The following is a 12654-nucleotide window of genomic DNA, read 5'->3' as shown; positions in this document are numbered from 1 at the left end:
CGAGTAAGGCTTTCTTTTGACTGGATATAGTAGGAATTTCATATAACATGATTAAGGTATTACATGTGAATACAAAGGAACATAATTTAATATCATATCTTCAAAATTAAGAGAAGTATGATATTTAAAATATGTGCCATCATCGCCATAATCAATATCAAAATGTTTAATATTGATGTGGTAAAAACAATTACACAACCTCAGTTGAAGTCATTAATGATGGGGTTCAATCCCACAATTCTGAAACTGACGGGAAATTGTAGATTCATCTGCAGCTGCCATGTTATCAACAAGAGCCTGGTCGCTAGTAACTACAGCAGTTGGAGTGCTTCATGAATGAGTTTTTCTGTGAGTTCTTTAGGTAGCCCCATCACTGTGTCAGTCGTCCCTACCTGCCACAAACCGAACGAAGCACATTGCAAAGAAATGTTTGAGAAGGCAGATCAAGAGCAATAATTGTGGGGCAAACTATGATGATTATTAATATATATGCATGCAAGATGTAAAGATATACTGAGGCTAAAATTCAAGTTTGTTTGGTTGCTCACTCATTTGGAAGATGCAAGAAAATTTTAGAACACATTAGTGAAGCACAAGGAATGAGGCTAAAAAATGAAAGGACCATTTGAAAGGCTCTCTTAGTTGTATCTCTGCAGCATAGACATGAGATAGAGAGAAGAGAGAGCTAACCACTGCTTCTACAAAAGGAGATATCAGTGGATGTTCCAGCATCAAACCCCCAGCGACATCGAGTGTAATTCCCTCCTCTATCTGGGCCAACATCAGACTCATAAACAAAATTCAACAAAGAAAAATAGCTCACAATGAAGTACCTAAAGTGATTATGTATCCAATATTTACCAAGCTATCAATAATCTCCTCTGGTATGACATGAAAATAAACCTGTACCACAACATCATCAAATAGATATTATAATTACCAAACTAACCAGGAAGGATATAACTATCCATAATCTTTGTTAATCACAAACTTGAACCAAAAAAGGGAGAAAAGAAGGTTATTTCTGACATGTTGAAACTTGATTGTTGCTCTTTAGGACAGGACAGCTAAAGAATGAGCTTAAGCAGTAAAAGAATAAGTACCTCTGCTCTGCAACATCCTCCTTGTCTTTTCCCTGTTTTAAGGTTGGTCACAAATACAGAGCCTATAACTGCAGCTTGACCGCCAGAATAGCCTGCAACCCACAAAGACCTGACCACTACATCCAGCTAATTTTAACAAAGGGAAAAGGTGGACAGTTTCCATTTAAGCAAACCTTTGATAAAATTCCATGCTTCTTCCTTGCTGGATGGTTTTTCCCTTATTATCCCTTCATACACCACCACCTCAAAATCAATAAGACGCAGTAGTAGTGAGAATTAACCTTTAACTGCACAATACATGCCAACAACACAAGAGACGCTCACTAAAATTCACTAAAAGAAAAAACAGCTTTTGATGTTTTTTTTTACCTGCAACATGTTTTCTGGATAAGTGGGCCACACTTAAAGAGCAAATGGAATTACCGGACCACAGTAAAGGGTATTTCAATTACAGAATTTTATAACAGAGACATGTTCTGTTTCGATTCTTAGCGAATGAGAAACTAATCTATGTCAAAATCAGATACATTTCAAATAGCAAGAAGTTGAAAAATGTAAATATATTACATATAAACGCATACTGTGTCCGCAGTAATCAACAGTGTTGCATGAGCATCTTCATCCGGCTGACTTGTAATTTGAAGCCTTGAAATTATGGCATCTGCCTAACAAAAATAAGAAGGGAGGCAAGACACACTTGAATGAAAGTTATATTCTCATAAATATAATTCAAAAGTCATGCAAACTGAAAAGTAATGCATATAAATTAGAATCTACAGTTCTAATTGCAATTCTTGTAAAACAAAATTGAACCCACTTATTTGACCAGCAAAGTAAAACTAAAGAACTTACATAACCACCACAAAATTGAAAGAAAGCAAAGAAAAAGCAAAAGTGGACAAAGAAGACGTACTTTGGCCTCAGCTAGAACCATCACCAATTCCTCAGGCTTATCCATCCTTATACTTTTTTCGTCTATGTCTGCAGTCTAGACCCATAAACCCGATCAAAAATTTCAATAGCTACCCATTAAGCAAGACAAAAAAAAAATTGCTTCTTTTGTATAAACACAATGTACCATGATTGTGAATTCATATCCCATCTCCGCTAGTATTTTCCGGCGTGCCATTGACGCCGAACCCAATATTATCTGTCGCAGAAAAGATTAGAAATTTCTGCAAATTCGCTTCTTTTAAACACCGAAAATTTATGGGTTAAGGTTAATTTGTAATGACGAACCTGAAATGACATCTTTGTCGATTCACTTTCTGCTTTATCAAATTATCAGAGAGAACTGCAAACCACTGGCTGGCTGTGACTGAAAGTATACGTACACTTTCCGTTTTGGGCCTAATGGTTCAACTTGGCCCAGTTCAAATCGCATTTTTCTCCAGAATATACCCTATATCTGACGGCGTCGTTTTGCATTTTGGAAAGAGTTAATATCACATGGCCTCATTGGCGCCTTTGCCTCCTTCCCCAAGTCAGTTTCTTTTACCTCCATTTTGTTTTCCTGCTCAGCTCCTCAGGACCTCAGTGCGCCAAATACCGCAAGGACGACGTTTTAGTATTACAAAGTAAATCAACGGCGACTATGGGTTCTTGTAGAAAGAAGAATTTTGGGAGTGGCAGCTTTGTGTCGAATTTGAGGGATCACATTCATGAATTTATTCATGCCTCAATGGATGAACACAGAACTTGCATGAAAGAGACAGTGCGGAAGGTACGCTTCTGGCCTCTCTCTCACTCTTGTTTGCAGAACATGTATTTACTTAGTGGCAGATTTATATTTGTGAATTGTTGGAAATTTGGGAGATAAATATGATTTTGGTTTTGGTTTGGTCTAAAACAGATGTTTGAAAGGGCAAAACTTTACAGAGAAAAGAGTGGCGGTGGCCCAAAGGAAGGAGAAACACCACTGCCTTTGCAAACAACTACAGATTAGGAACATTTTCTGAGCTTTTCTGTTTTCTGGGTTGCAGAGAAAATAGTAGTGTAAGACATTTTTGAGATTCTTATCTAGCATTTATGATTGGCATGAATGACTAGAAATGTATAGAAAGCGAATGCTAGAGTTCTGATCAAACAATTGCTATTGCACATGTGCGTGTGAGTGACTGACGGAGCAAACTTCATGATGACTGGAATGGTAACATAGTTTAGTTGTTAGCCGGTTTTCGTTGGTATGCTAACACTCAAACGTGGAAAATTAGCAGTTTACATCCAAATGATTCTAGTGTTTCATGCCCTTTTTGGGAATGATTTGAATCTTACAATGTCAGTTGCAAACTTATTGTAATGAGTTTAAAAATGTGTCACTCAGTTAGAGTACTATGTTATTTAATGCTTCCTTTCTTTAATTTTGAACCTAAGATTTCTTCCCTTAACCCCAACCCACCCTATGTGACTTAGAGCTAAGGCTCATGTGATATGCATCCTTTCTTTAAATAATGATGAGAAATAAGTAAGCAATAGCATATGGGATGATTCTTCCTGGGTACATGTGCAAGACAAAAGTATATTGCATCTGGAAGTTACATGAACGAAAAAGGGTAAGGGGTAGGGAAGAGTGGGGTGTTATGAGTTAATTTCTAGATCCACTTTAAGAGGAATTTGGTGCTCTTCTGGAGGGCATCTTCCTTTAGAGCTTTAGGATCTTCAGGCTGCAGAAGAAAAATGGAAGTTATTATACAGGCAGCTTGTAGTGTTTTCTGAACTAAGTGCTTTCTAGTGCTGCAAATCATCATCAATGAACAAACTTTCTTCCAGTATAGGAACAAAAGATATGAGCAAGGAGTAAGCAATGTTCTTTCATCCACTATGGCTTTAACTGTTAGGATGAAGATCAGATAATGACAACGTTGAAAGTGCGACTCCACCTATGAAGAAGATTCAAGCTCATGCAAAATGAAGAATAAGAAGGTTAGTATCAAATTGAGGCTCGAGGTTATCTAAGATGGACTTCTATGCTTTCACAAGCACAATAGTGATACCTAGAATCATTATATTTGTGAGTATGGATTTAGTACAGAAGTGTGTTTCACTTGTTACCGTTGGTGATATCATAGAACAGTTCATATATCTTGTGGTTATAGAAGGTTTGAATATGGTTAATCAAGGATTTAGAAGCTGTTTGTCTACATCTTATCAAGTAATAAGGAGAAGCGTATTACCTCTTTTCTTCATTGCTGATGTTACTTGCTCCAACTTTCCTATACTTAGGAAGGGGAACTTTGCCTGACTCAATGCGCTTGATGTCTGATAGAAGGATCTCATACTGCCTCTTCACTTCCTCTTCAGTCGTCCCTCCAACAATCCTGGCTATCTTGTGCCAACGATCAGGGGTTTCCTCATCATATGTTGCCAGAGCGTTTTCGAACAATTTGTTTTGTTTGGCTGTCCAAGTCAAACTGGGTTGCGGGGAAGAAAGCTTGCTCATGTTTCTGAGATATTAGAGCAACGATTAGTATGGCGAAAGTGATCAGAACAAAGTTTCTTTAGTATATTTAAGAGAGAATGAATTCGGGTGATAAAAGGATTGTAAAAAATTGAAAGGTAAAGCCTAAGGCAGAGAAGCTGAATGGTATAGAAAGTCTGAAATATAAAGAAAGGTAGTATACTTAAGTCAAGGGACTAGATCACAGGATCACTGTTCATGCAAATGGGGTGATGCAAGTTGGCAGACAAAATTTCTGGTTTGCATATTATAAAATATTATGTGTTTAGAATAAGAAGCAGAAACTAGGAACAGAGAGACAGAGAGACAGAGAGAGAAGGAGTTATGTGATTCCAAGGACAGTCAATTGCTTCCTTTCCAAGTCTTTTTGTAATCGGAAGTACGATGATCTAATATTATATTATTATAAGCATGTGGGTTTTCATAAGTAGAGGGGAGAATCATTAAAGAAAGAACCCACTCACCTTTTGAGAATAATTAGATGTCATCGTGAAATGTTCTTTCCTTAAATTATATCATTGCAAAACAGTGTTGGTTAGGAGAATCTGGCTTGCCTGCCTGGTTAATTTCACTTTCAAGAAAATGATTGTAAAACTGTAAATCCAGACCATGTTTTCCAAAAAATTTCTTGATATTTATTGATACAAAAGAAACAAATGTTGTTGTAACATGTATATTTGTGCATCCTACATTATTATCATTAAACAAATTCTTCTTCCTGGTTTTCTGGAAGTGGCAGGACCAAGTTGTGGTTACTTACAAGAATCACACTTCTTTTTTTAGCTACTGTATAAAATTGGATACTCTCTGGTCCTAGTTTTATCCTGTATTCTAGTTTCTGTCTGACTCTAGAAATGAGAATTTGGTTTTCTTGGGTCATTGTTCATCAATCCAAGCTTATTTTGTTTTCTTTTTGTTAGTAATTTATCTCTACTAGGTAATTCAATGCATATGAAATGGTATGATATGCATAGAGTTCCATTATTGTAGCTTTTGTCCAAAAATGGAGATAAAGAAAAGGGTGTTTCTTTGTCTAATCTGCTTTTCTATATTATATTATTCATTAGTGTGGAACAAAACTCATAAGCCCATGTGAAGTTTCTCATATTTGCTAGACTTTTTCTTGTCCTCCTTTGAAATCGGCGGATTGGGTAATGAAAATGCATGCTTTGTGTTCTTTTGAGGTTTGCTTATCCTGTTTTTTTGAGAAAAAAATTTGATTATTTTAAGTATAGGATGATCATGTTTAGGAAAGTTTAAAGCTACACGCTTATCTTGAGCTATTCCCCCCAAGGAAAGCATCTTTTGGTATCATCTCTAAACTATTCAACCCTGAATGTGATGTGAACCCATAGCCTAATTTTTCTGGTGCTTAGCCCTGAAGGAAAACAAAAAGAATAAAGAAAAAGCAGCAGCAAATTTAGGAAGATAAGAAATGGGATCCTTTACTTGTATTTTTTCTGCTAATAAACTCAATATTGTTCTTATCCCAAAAGGGATGATCATCTCTGTTTGTGTTTGGGGTTGTTTACCCCCCTTTTTCACCTAAAAAATAAAGTGATGATCTCTCCTTTATAATTTGCTTTGCTTTTCAGGCTCTTTATCAATCAATTGGGAAAAATGACTTGCTGGATACTTGGTGCTTAAGAATTAGTCATTTGACAAATTCATACCATACAATTACTAACTCTATGAAAATACAAGAACCTTTTCTAGCACAGGAGTTTCAAATGTGATTCAACTCCAGTGCAACCCCAAAACCAAATTTAATATAAAAAATATATATATAAAAAACCCATCCCAAAGCGATTCAAGAGAAGATATTAGTTATAAGGTTCACCAAGAGAAGATATTACTAAATTCATAAAATAGGACAACATGGATAATTTCTCCAATATTTCTTGGCAAATTTGACTCTGAGGGCTGTAAAATGTTGTGGCCCATTCTTTTCTTCAACATGCTCTTATGTGGTCCAGATGGGCTGATTGCCGAGGAAGGCCCGGTGACTTATAAAACTCTACTTACAAATTAAAGCCCAGTTTAGATTTTCCTTTTTATACAAGCGATATTCTACTTTAATCTAATATGGAGGGGTATTCGAATTTGGCTAAGCCTATGTTTGCAATTGCAAGTCCGGTTTGTTTATCTATATGTATTAGAAGAGTTCATCGTGATGATCTTAATTGTTATTAATGATTTTTAATTAAAATTAAAATTTTCATGACGTAATATTTTAAATTATGATTTAGGAAGTGAATATTTTCGATTATGATATGATGAAGATTCGTTAATCAAAATAAGATAGACAATAGATGAGCTTCAATATTGTCAAAAAATAAGAAGTAATAGTTCAGTTGTTTTGTTTCTGTGTGCCATGCATGAACCTTATCTATTCATATTAACTCAAATGAGATACTGAAAAATTAGTTGATGTCTACAAAAATTGCAGTATTATTGAAAAAGAGTTTACTGTCGATTTACCCCCTTAACTTGTATGCTACTTTTAATTTGCACTCTCAACTTTTGTTTCTTCTGGAAAATTGAGTACATGAACTAATTTTTATCGTCAATTCTCTAGCATCTAACTCAACAATATGTCATCCAATAGTCCGTCAAATCATTAAAAATTAAATGAAAAGAAAACATATGTTATCCAATAGTCTGTCTAAATAAAAAATCCTAGGGACCCAACCACCCCACCTTGGTTTTCTTCTCCTTCCATTCCTCCATTCCCCCTTGACCACCCTTCACTCCAAACCAATTCTCCCTACCCTAAACCCTAGAACCCACAGACCTACCCACCCCACCCTAAACCCTTTCATCACTAGGAAGATATGGGTGGGTCTCTCAATTTATTAAAATGATTTATTTATTTATTTTAGATTTCATATTATTTGAACATATAAAATGACAAGTTGCACTCATATTTAATGACAAATTGGATTAAAGGTTGAGATTTAAATGATAGAGGGGCATTGTCAATAAAAATTAGTTCGTGTATTCAATTTTCCAGAAAGTTGAGGATGCAAATTGAAAGTAACATACAAATTCAGGGGGTAAATTGACAGTTAACTCATTAAAAAAATAAAAGAAAAGAAGAAAACACACGTTACTTAGTATATGTATGTATTTTTTACATATTATTAAAAAATAATATATATTAACAAATTAAAATAAATTATATTGAAATATTATATAGTTGTGGAATTTTTCAGTTGTATCTTGCTAAAATTTTACTGAATAAAACAGTTATATATTTTATTCATACTTTTCCCCCCGTATTTTACTAACTAGGATACAGACAGAACCAAACAAATCGCGAGGGAAACGTAGATGACAGATATATCTCCAGCGTCCGACGTGGCTGGGTCCCGCCCCACCCCAACGACCAAAAAGAAAAACTAAGTCTCACTGCCCACTGGCCAGTGGCCACTGCATGCAGCAGCAGAATTGAAATGTTCGTTTGAACAAAGCTCATCCCCCATTGAAGGAACTACCTCTTCCTCCATGAAACACACAACAAGAAGCTCCCAAACCCTACGCGCATAATCTGGACTCAATGTTGTGGCGAAGAGCCTTCAGCACCGCCGCTGCCAAGCGCCACCTCACTGCCAAGAAATGGGACGCGCTGATCATCGGCGCCGGACACAACGGCTTGGTCGCCTCGGCTTACCTGGCCCGAGCCGGCCTCTCCGTCACCGTCCTCGAGCGCCGCCAAGTCATCGGCGGCGCCGCCGTCACTGAGGAGATCATCCCCGGCTTCAAGTTCACTCGCTGCAGCTACCTCTACGGCCTCTTCCGTCCCTCCATCGCCAGGTAGGGTCTGGTGCCTGCGTGGGTCCCGCATTCAACGAATTAATTGAACATTGATATAATGATTTGAATTTAGTTCAATTTTGTTACTAATTTGATTTGGTGAAGGGAACTGGAATTGACGAGACATGGATTGAAGTTGTTGAAGCCTTTGGCTTCATCGTTCACACCATGTCTTGATGGGCGTTATCTGCTCTTGGGCCTCAACCAGGAACAAGACCACTTGGAAATTTCGAAGTTCTCAAAACGAGATGCAGATGCTTATACAAGGTCAAATTTTTCTTCATTCAATCATATGATCAATTTATGTTTAGCTTCATTAAAAAAAAATTGTAAATCAATCTACTGTTTTGGTTAATAGCTACGAAAATCAGCTGCATAGGTTCCAAAAATTTGTGGATTTTGTTTTGGATTCACGTACCCCTGAAAGTTTCCCCTGGGAACATTCCTCTATCTATGATGGCCTCCGGAATAAGTGGCACAAATCAGCTTTTTGGGCCCGTTGTCTGCAACAAGTTCTGTCTTTAGGCCAAAAAGATATGGTGTAAGTATGAGTATCTGACTATCAATGGAATTTCCCAACAAGTCACTTCCTTTTAATGCTTTTAAAAATTGGCAGGGAATTTGTGGATCTTTTGTTGTCCCCAACTTCAAAGTATCTGAATAAGCGGTTTGAGGTTGCCTTTGAGCTGTTCATTTGTGGTTTTCATATTTTCCATATGACTGTCACAAGTGCATCTTGATTTAAAGAGAGATGTTAGTCATTTGAGCAAAGAATCTTACTTTCACAACCCAATGATGTAATGCAGTCAGATATACTCAAGGGAACACTTGCAGTAGAAGCTATCGTTGGAAGTATGGTAGGACTTTTATACTTTGATAATGTATAGAAGGATACTATCTTTGGAAGCATGATGGAGTATGATAATAATAACAAAATTTCCTACTTTGATAATGTGGAGTTGGAATTTATATAGCATCTTGGAGGACAGACCAGAATTGTTATTGGAACTTCTTCTCTCCCCTTCCTCACCTTCATACAAACAAATTGTTATTAGAATTTTTGAGTAACCATATTTGTCACTCCTTTACTTTCATGAAGTGCAACCAAACTAGTGGTTCAGATCTATTATGAAAATTTTAATGATGCTCTGCTAGTTTTTAGCATTATCAACTGACTTTCTCTATTTCATTTTGTAGGTAAGTATCCATAATTCTGGGAGTGGATACGTTCTGCTACATCATGTCATGGGTGAAGTTGATGGTGATCGTAATATTTGGTCGTAAGTACCTCATATGTGAAGTTTATGAGTAGGATAATTGTTAATTGTATATCAGAATAATGTGTATTTATGCTTCCAATAATGGTCGTTGAATCTATTTGATAATAAATGAGCTGCATTCTTTGTAGGCATGTTGAAGGCGGGATGGGTTCTGTATCATTGGCCATAAGTAATGCTGCTAAAGAAGCTGGGGTTCATATTGTTACCAATGCAGAGGTATTTGAGCTCTTGAAGTATGGCTTCCAGTAGTGTGGCAATGTTGATTTCCTTTAAGGTTTCCTGCAATCACCAAATGAAGTTTTGTTGTCTTATTATTTTCATCTAGATCTTTTGTTTTCTTTTTCTTTAGGATTATATACTGGCATAATGTTAAACTATAGGACATCCTGGTTCTTCTTGTTTAACTTTTTCATATCTATTTAGTATCTAATAAGTTAGACATTTTAGTCTGTTTCTACATCCCCTCCATTTTAGTATACAACCATTTGTTTCTTCAACTTTTATGATATTATTTCTCTGTTTAGGTTTCACAAGTGATGATTGGAGACACAGGCATAGTGAATGGGGTTAGTTCAGTTGCTGAATTTCCAAGATGTTCTCAACTAAGTAAATATTTCATTCAGATTTTGATAAAATATTTATAATCTAGGTATGCCTGGCTGATGGTACACAAGTGCATTCTTCAGTTGTTTTATCGAATGCAACTCCCTACAAGACTTTCATGGTAAATATTATGTTTTTATTCCATGACACAGAAGAGCATCAACAGCTATTTTTATACTAATGAAACATGTTTTTGTCAAAAGCTCAAAAGCATTTGTTCCGAAGCTGATATGCCAGACTCACATAAACCTTTCAAATTTCTCTCCAATGAGTCCTGTATTTCCTTTCAAAGTTAAACATTATGATTTTTCTGACACAGGAGTTGGTGCCCCAAGATTTTCTTCCCGGCGACTTTCTTCATGCTATAAAGAACTCTGACTACAGCTCTGTAAGAACCCTTAGTTGGTAACTTTGAATATTTGATACATTGATTGGCATTGTACATATGTTTCTTTTGGTTTTAAGTTACCTTTGTAGTCAACTCTCTGTTTCTTATGCCAGTGAAAAAATTTCTCTGGTGGGACTTCTATCTCTTTCCATGCATGGACTAGTTTCTATATCTTCAGCTTACTGACATGTTGAGTTGAGTTTTGCTATCATTGAATTGAACAGGGAACAACAAAAATTAATGTTGCTGTTGATAGGTTGCCTCAGTTCCAATGTTGCAAATCGAGTAATCCAGAAGTGGGTCCTCAGCATACGGCTAGTATTCGCATTGGTACTGAGAGGTATGATAGTATGTAGCTTTTGTTCTTCTCATTTTGGAAATTCCATGTGTTGTCTCTACATAGTGCAACCTGGTTGATAAACTAAGCTCATATGGAAGAGCATGGTCTCATTTGGTTGAGAGACCACTAAAATGCAATCTAAAGTGTTGTGGTAATCTAGGTGCGGATAATTATTACAAATTATACAAGTTTTTGTATTTATGTATATCAGTGTATAAATTTGAAACTTAAGCCATTCCCAGGGATAGTTCCAATGTGATCAGCATGCTGAACCGTGGACATTTGTGGTACACCTAATTATGTCATCTTTGTTAATATTACAGTATGGGGGAAATTGGTACAGCTTGTCAGGAGGCTTGGAATGGCTTCCCATCAAGGAGACCTGTTATGGAAATGACAATTCCTTCTTCATTGGATAACACTATATCTCCTCCTGGTACGATGAAACTAATCTTCCTTGCGCCTTTGTCCATTTACACATAGCATTGAGACTCATTTTTGTACTTGTCTTCCTTTGCCTTCTCTTGTAGGTAAGCATGTGGTTAGCTTGTTTACACAATACACACCCTACAAACCCTCAGATGGTAGCTGGGAAGATCCTAAATACAGAGTGAGTTGCAATTACCATTCGGGTTGCCTGTATATACGCACGCTGCACATGTCATTAGTCCAATTTACCCGAGATATGCTGATATCTGTCTCTGCAGGAATCATATGCACGCAGATGTTTTAACTTGATTGATGAATATGCCCCTGGGTTCAGTTCATCAGTCATTGGCTATGACATGTTGGCACCACCTGATCTAGAAAGGGAAATTGGTCTTACAGGTATTTAACCGCACAGATGTACATTCCTATGCCATGCTTACTGAGGCTTGAAATCATGCATTCATACTAAAGCAGACCATGGGAATTCTAGAATCATGAATAAGAATATTTTTCAGTTCAGAATGTTTAAATGTACTGATTTTAGAATATTTGCAACAGGGGGTAATGTTTTTCATGGTGCTATGGGTCTAGATTCACTTTTCCTGATGCGGCCTGTTAAAGGATGGTAACTTTGACAGCAACTCAGAAATAGTTATTTTCCATCTGCTACTCTTCCTAACGCAAAGATTGTGTTTTCTTTTTTTTATACAGGTCTGGCCATCGAACACCGGTGAAAGGACTGTATATGTGCGGGAGTGGATCCCATCCGGGAGGCGGTGTGATGGGAGCTCCCGGGCGTAATGCTGCACACATTGTTCTTGAGGATGTTCAGAAGCGATCTCATTAGGAGACTAGTTTCAGTCTGTCCTTTATTATATCCCCATCCTTCACTAGAATCACTACCCTTACTTGCCCAACTATTGTTGCTTTGCTGCTGGTGTATATAGTAATTTCTTTTGGGGGTAAAATATATACAGCAGCAAATGATCCCTGAGAAAAATGTAATTAAACATCACATTGTAGTTGTATGTATTAGCCTAGCCGACTCAGTTATATCATATATGGCATGTGATCCCTGATCAGGTTTGTATCAAAATATGACAGGCTTTCCTTGGATATTACATTTGCTTATACTGTCAAACGTTGACGCGTATGTGAGTGATTTTTGACTGTTAATGCATAGGGTCCACACTACATCATTGATTAAGACTTATCGTGGCAAAACACTACATGTCTTA

At 36.8% G+C, this 12654-nt stretch overlaps 3 protein-coding genes across 7 annotated transcripts; 1 reads left to right on the top strand and 2 right to left on the bottom strand.

The window, feature by feature from the left end:
- Window positions 1-10: 10 nt before the first annotated feature.
- Window positions 11-2824, bottom strand: LOC110773811 (uncharacterized). 2 transcript variants are annotated; one of them, XM_021978334.2, is made up of 9 exons: window positions 2343-2818; window positions 2182-2253; window positions 2017-2091; window positions 1685-1768; window positions 1277-1346; window positions 1104-1195; window positions 862-903; window positions 691-771; window positions 11-392 (listed from the first exon to the last, which is right to left on the bottom strand). In XM_021978334.2, the coding sequence occupies exons 1-9, from the start codon at window positions 2352-2354 to the stop codon at window positions 312-314; spliced, it is 609 nt and encodes a 202-aa protein (XP_021834026.1). In that variant the 5' UTR covers window positions 2355-2818; the 3' UTR covers window positions 11-311. The 2 variants fall into 2 exon arrangements, with proteins under 2 accessions (XP_021834026.1, XP_088100040.1); XM_088243914.1 differs by lacking the exon at window positions 862-903 and having other exon boundaries at window positions 2343-2824.
- A 777-nt stretch (window positions 2825-3601) lies between these two features.
- LOC110773818 (protein RADIALIS-like 4) lies at window positions 3602-5044 on the bottom strand. 3 transcript variants are annotated; one of them, XM_088243916.1, is made up of 3 exons: window positions 5025-5044; window positions 4277-4546; window positions 3773-4000 (listed from the first exon to the last, which is right to left on the bottom strand). In XM_088243916.1, the coding sequence occupies exons 2-3, from the start codon at window positions 4540-4542 to the stop codon at window positions 3949-3951; spliced, it is 318 nt and encodes a 105-aa protein (XP_088100042.1). In that variant the 5' UTR covers window positions 4543-4546; window positions 5025-5044; the 3' UTR covers window positions 3773-3948. The 3 variants fall into 3 exon arrangements, with proteins under 3 accessions (XP_088100044.1, XP_088100042.1, XP_088100041.1); XM_088243915.1 differs by lacking the exon at window positions 5025-5044 and adding an exon at window positions 4724-4972; XM_088243918.1 differs by lacking the exons at window positions 3773-4000; window positions 5025-5044 and adding an exon at window positions 3602-3766 and having other exon boundaries at window positions 4277-4944.
- A 2898-nt stretch (window positions 5045-7942) lies between these two features.
- LOC110773332 (uncharacterized) lies at window positions 7943-12569 on the top strand. 2 transcript variants are annotated; one of them, XM_088244851.1, is made up of 16 exons: window positions 7943-8376; window positions 8482-8643; window positions 8735-8917; window positions 8993-9098; window positions 9183-9233; window positions 9574-9656; window positions 9785-9872; window positions 10181-10222; window positions 10306-10380; window positions 10579-10647; window positions 10872-10987; window positions 11311-11423; window positions 11518-11597; window positions 11695-11815; window positions 11975-12041; window positions 12128-12569. In XM_088244851.1, the coding sequence occupies exons 1-16, from the start codon at window positions 8120-8122 to the stop codon at window positions 12261-12263; spliced, it is 1749 nt and encodes a 582-aa protein (XP_088100977.1). In that variant the 5' UTR covers window positions 7943-8119; the 3' UTR covers window positions 12264-12569. The 2 variants fall into 2 exon arrangements, with proteins under 2 accessions (XP_088100977.1, XP_021833537.2); XM_021977845.2 differs by having other exon boundaries at window positions 7947-8376; window positions 8993-9050.
- The last annotated feature ends 85 nt before the right edge of the window (window positions 12570-12654 follow it).

This window comes from Prunus avium, chromosome 7, assembly GCF_965620075.1.
Source record: "Prunus avium chromosome 7, drPruAviu1.hap1.1, whole genome shotgun sequence".
Taxonomy (NCBI): Eukaryota; Viridiplantae; Streptophyta; class Magnoliopsida; order Rosales; family Rosaceae; genus Prunus; species Prunus avium.
Note: the sequence above shows the minus strand (reverse complement) of the source record. Positions and strands in the feature narration are given on the sequence as shown.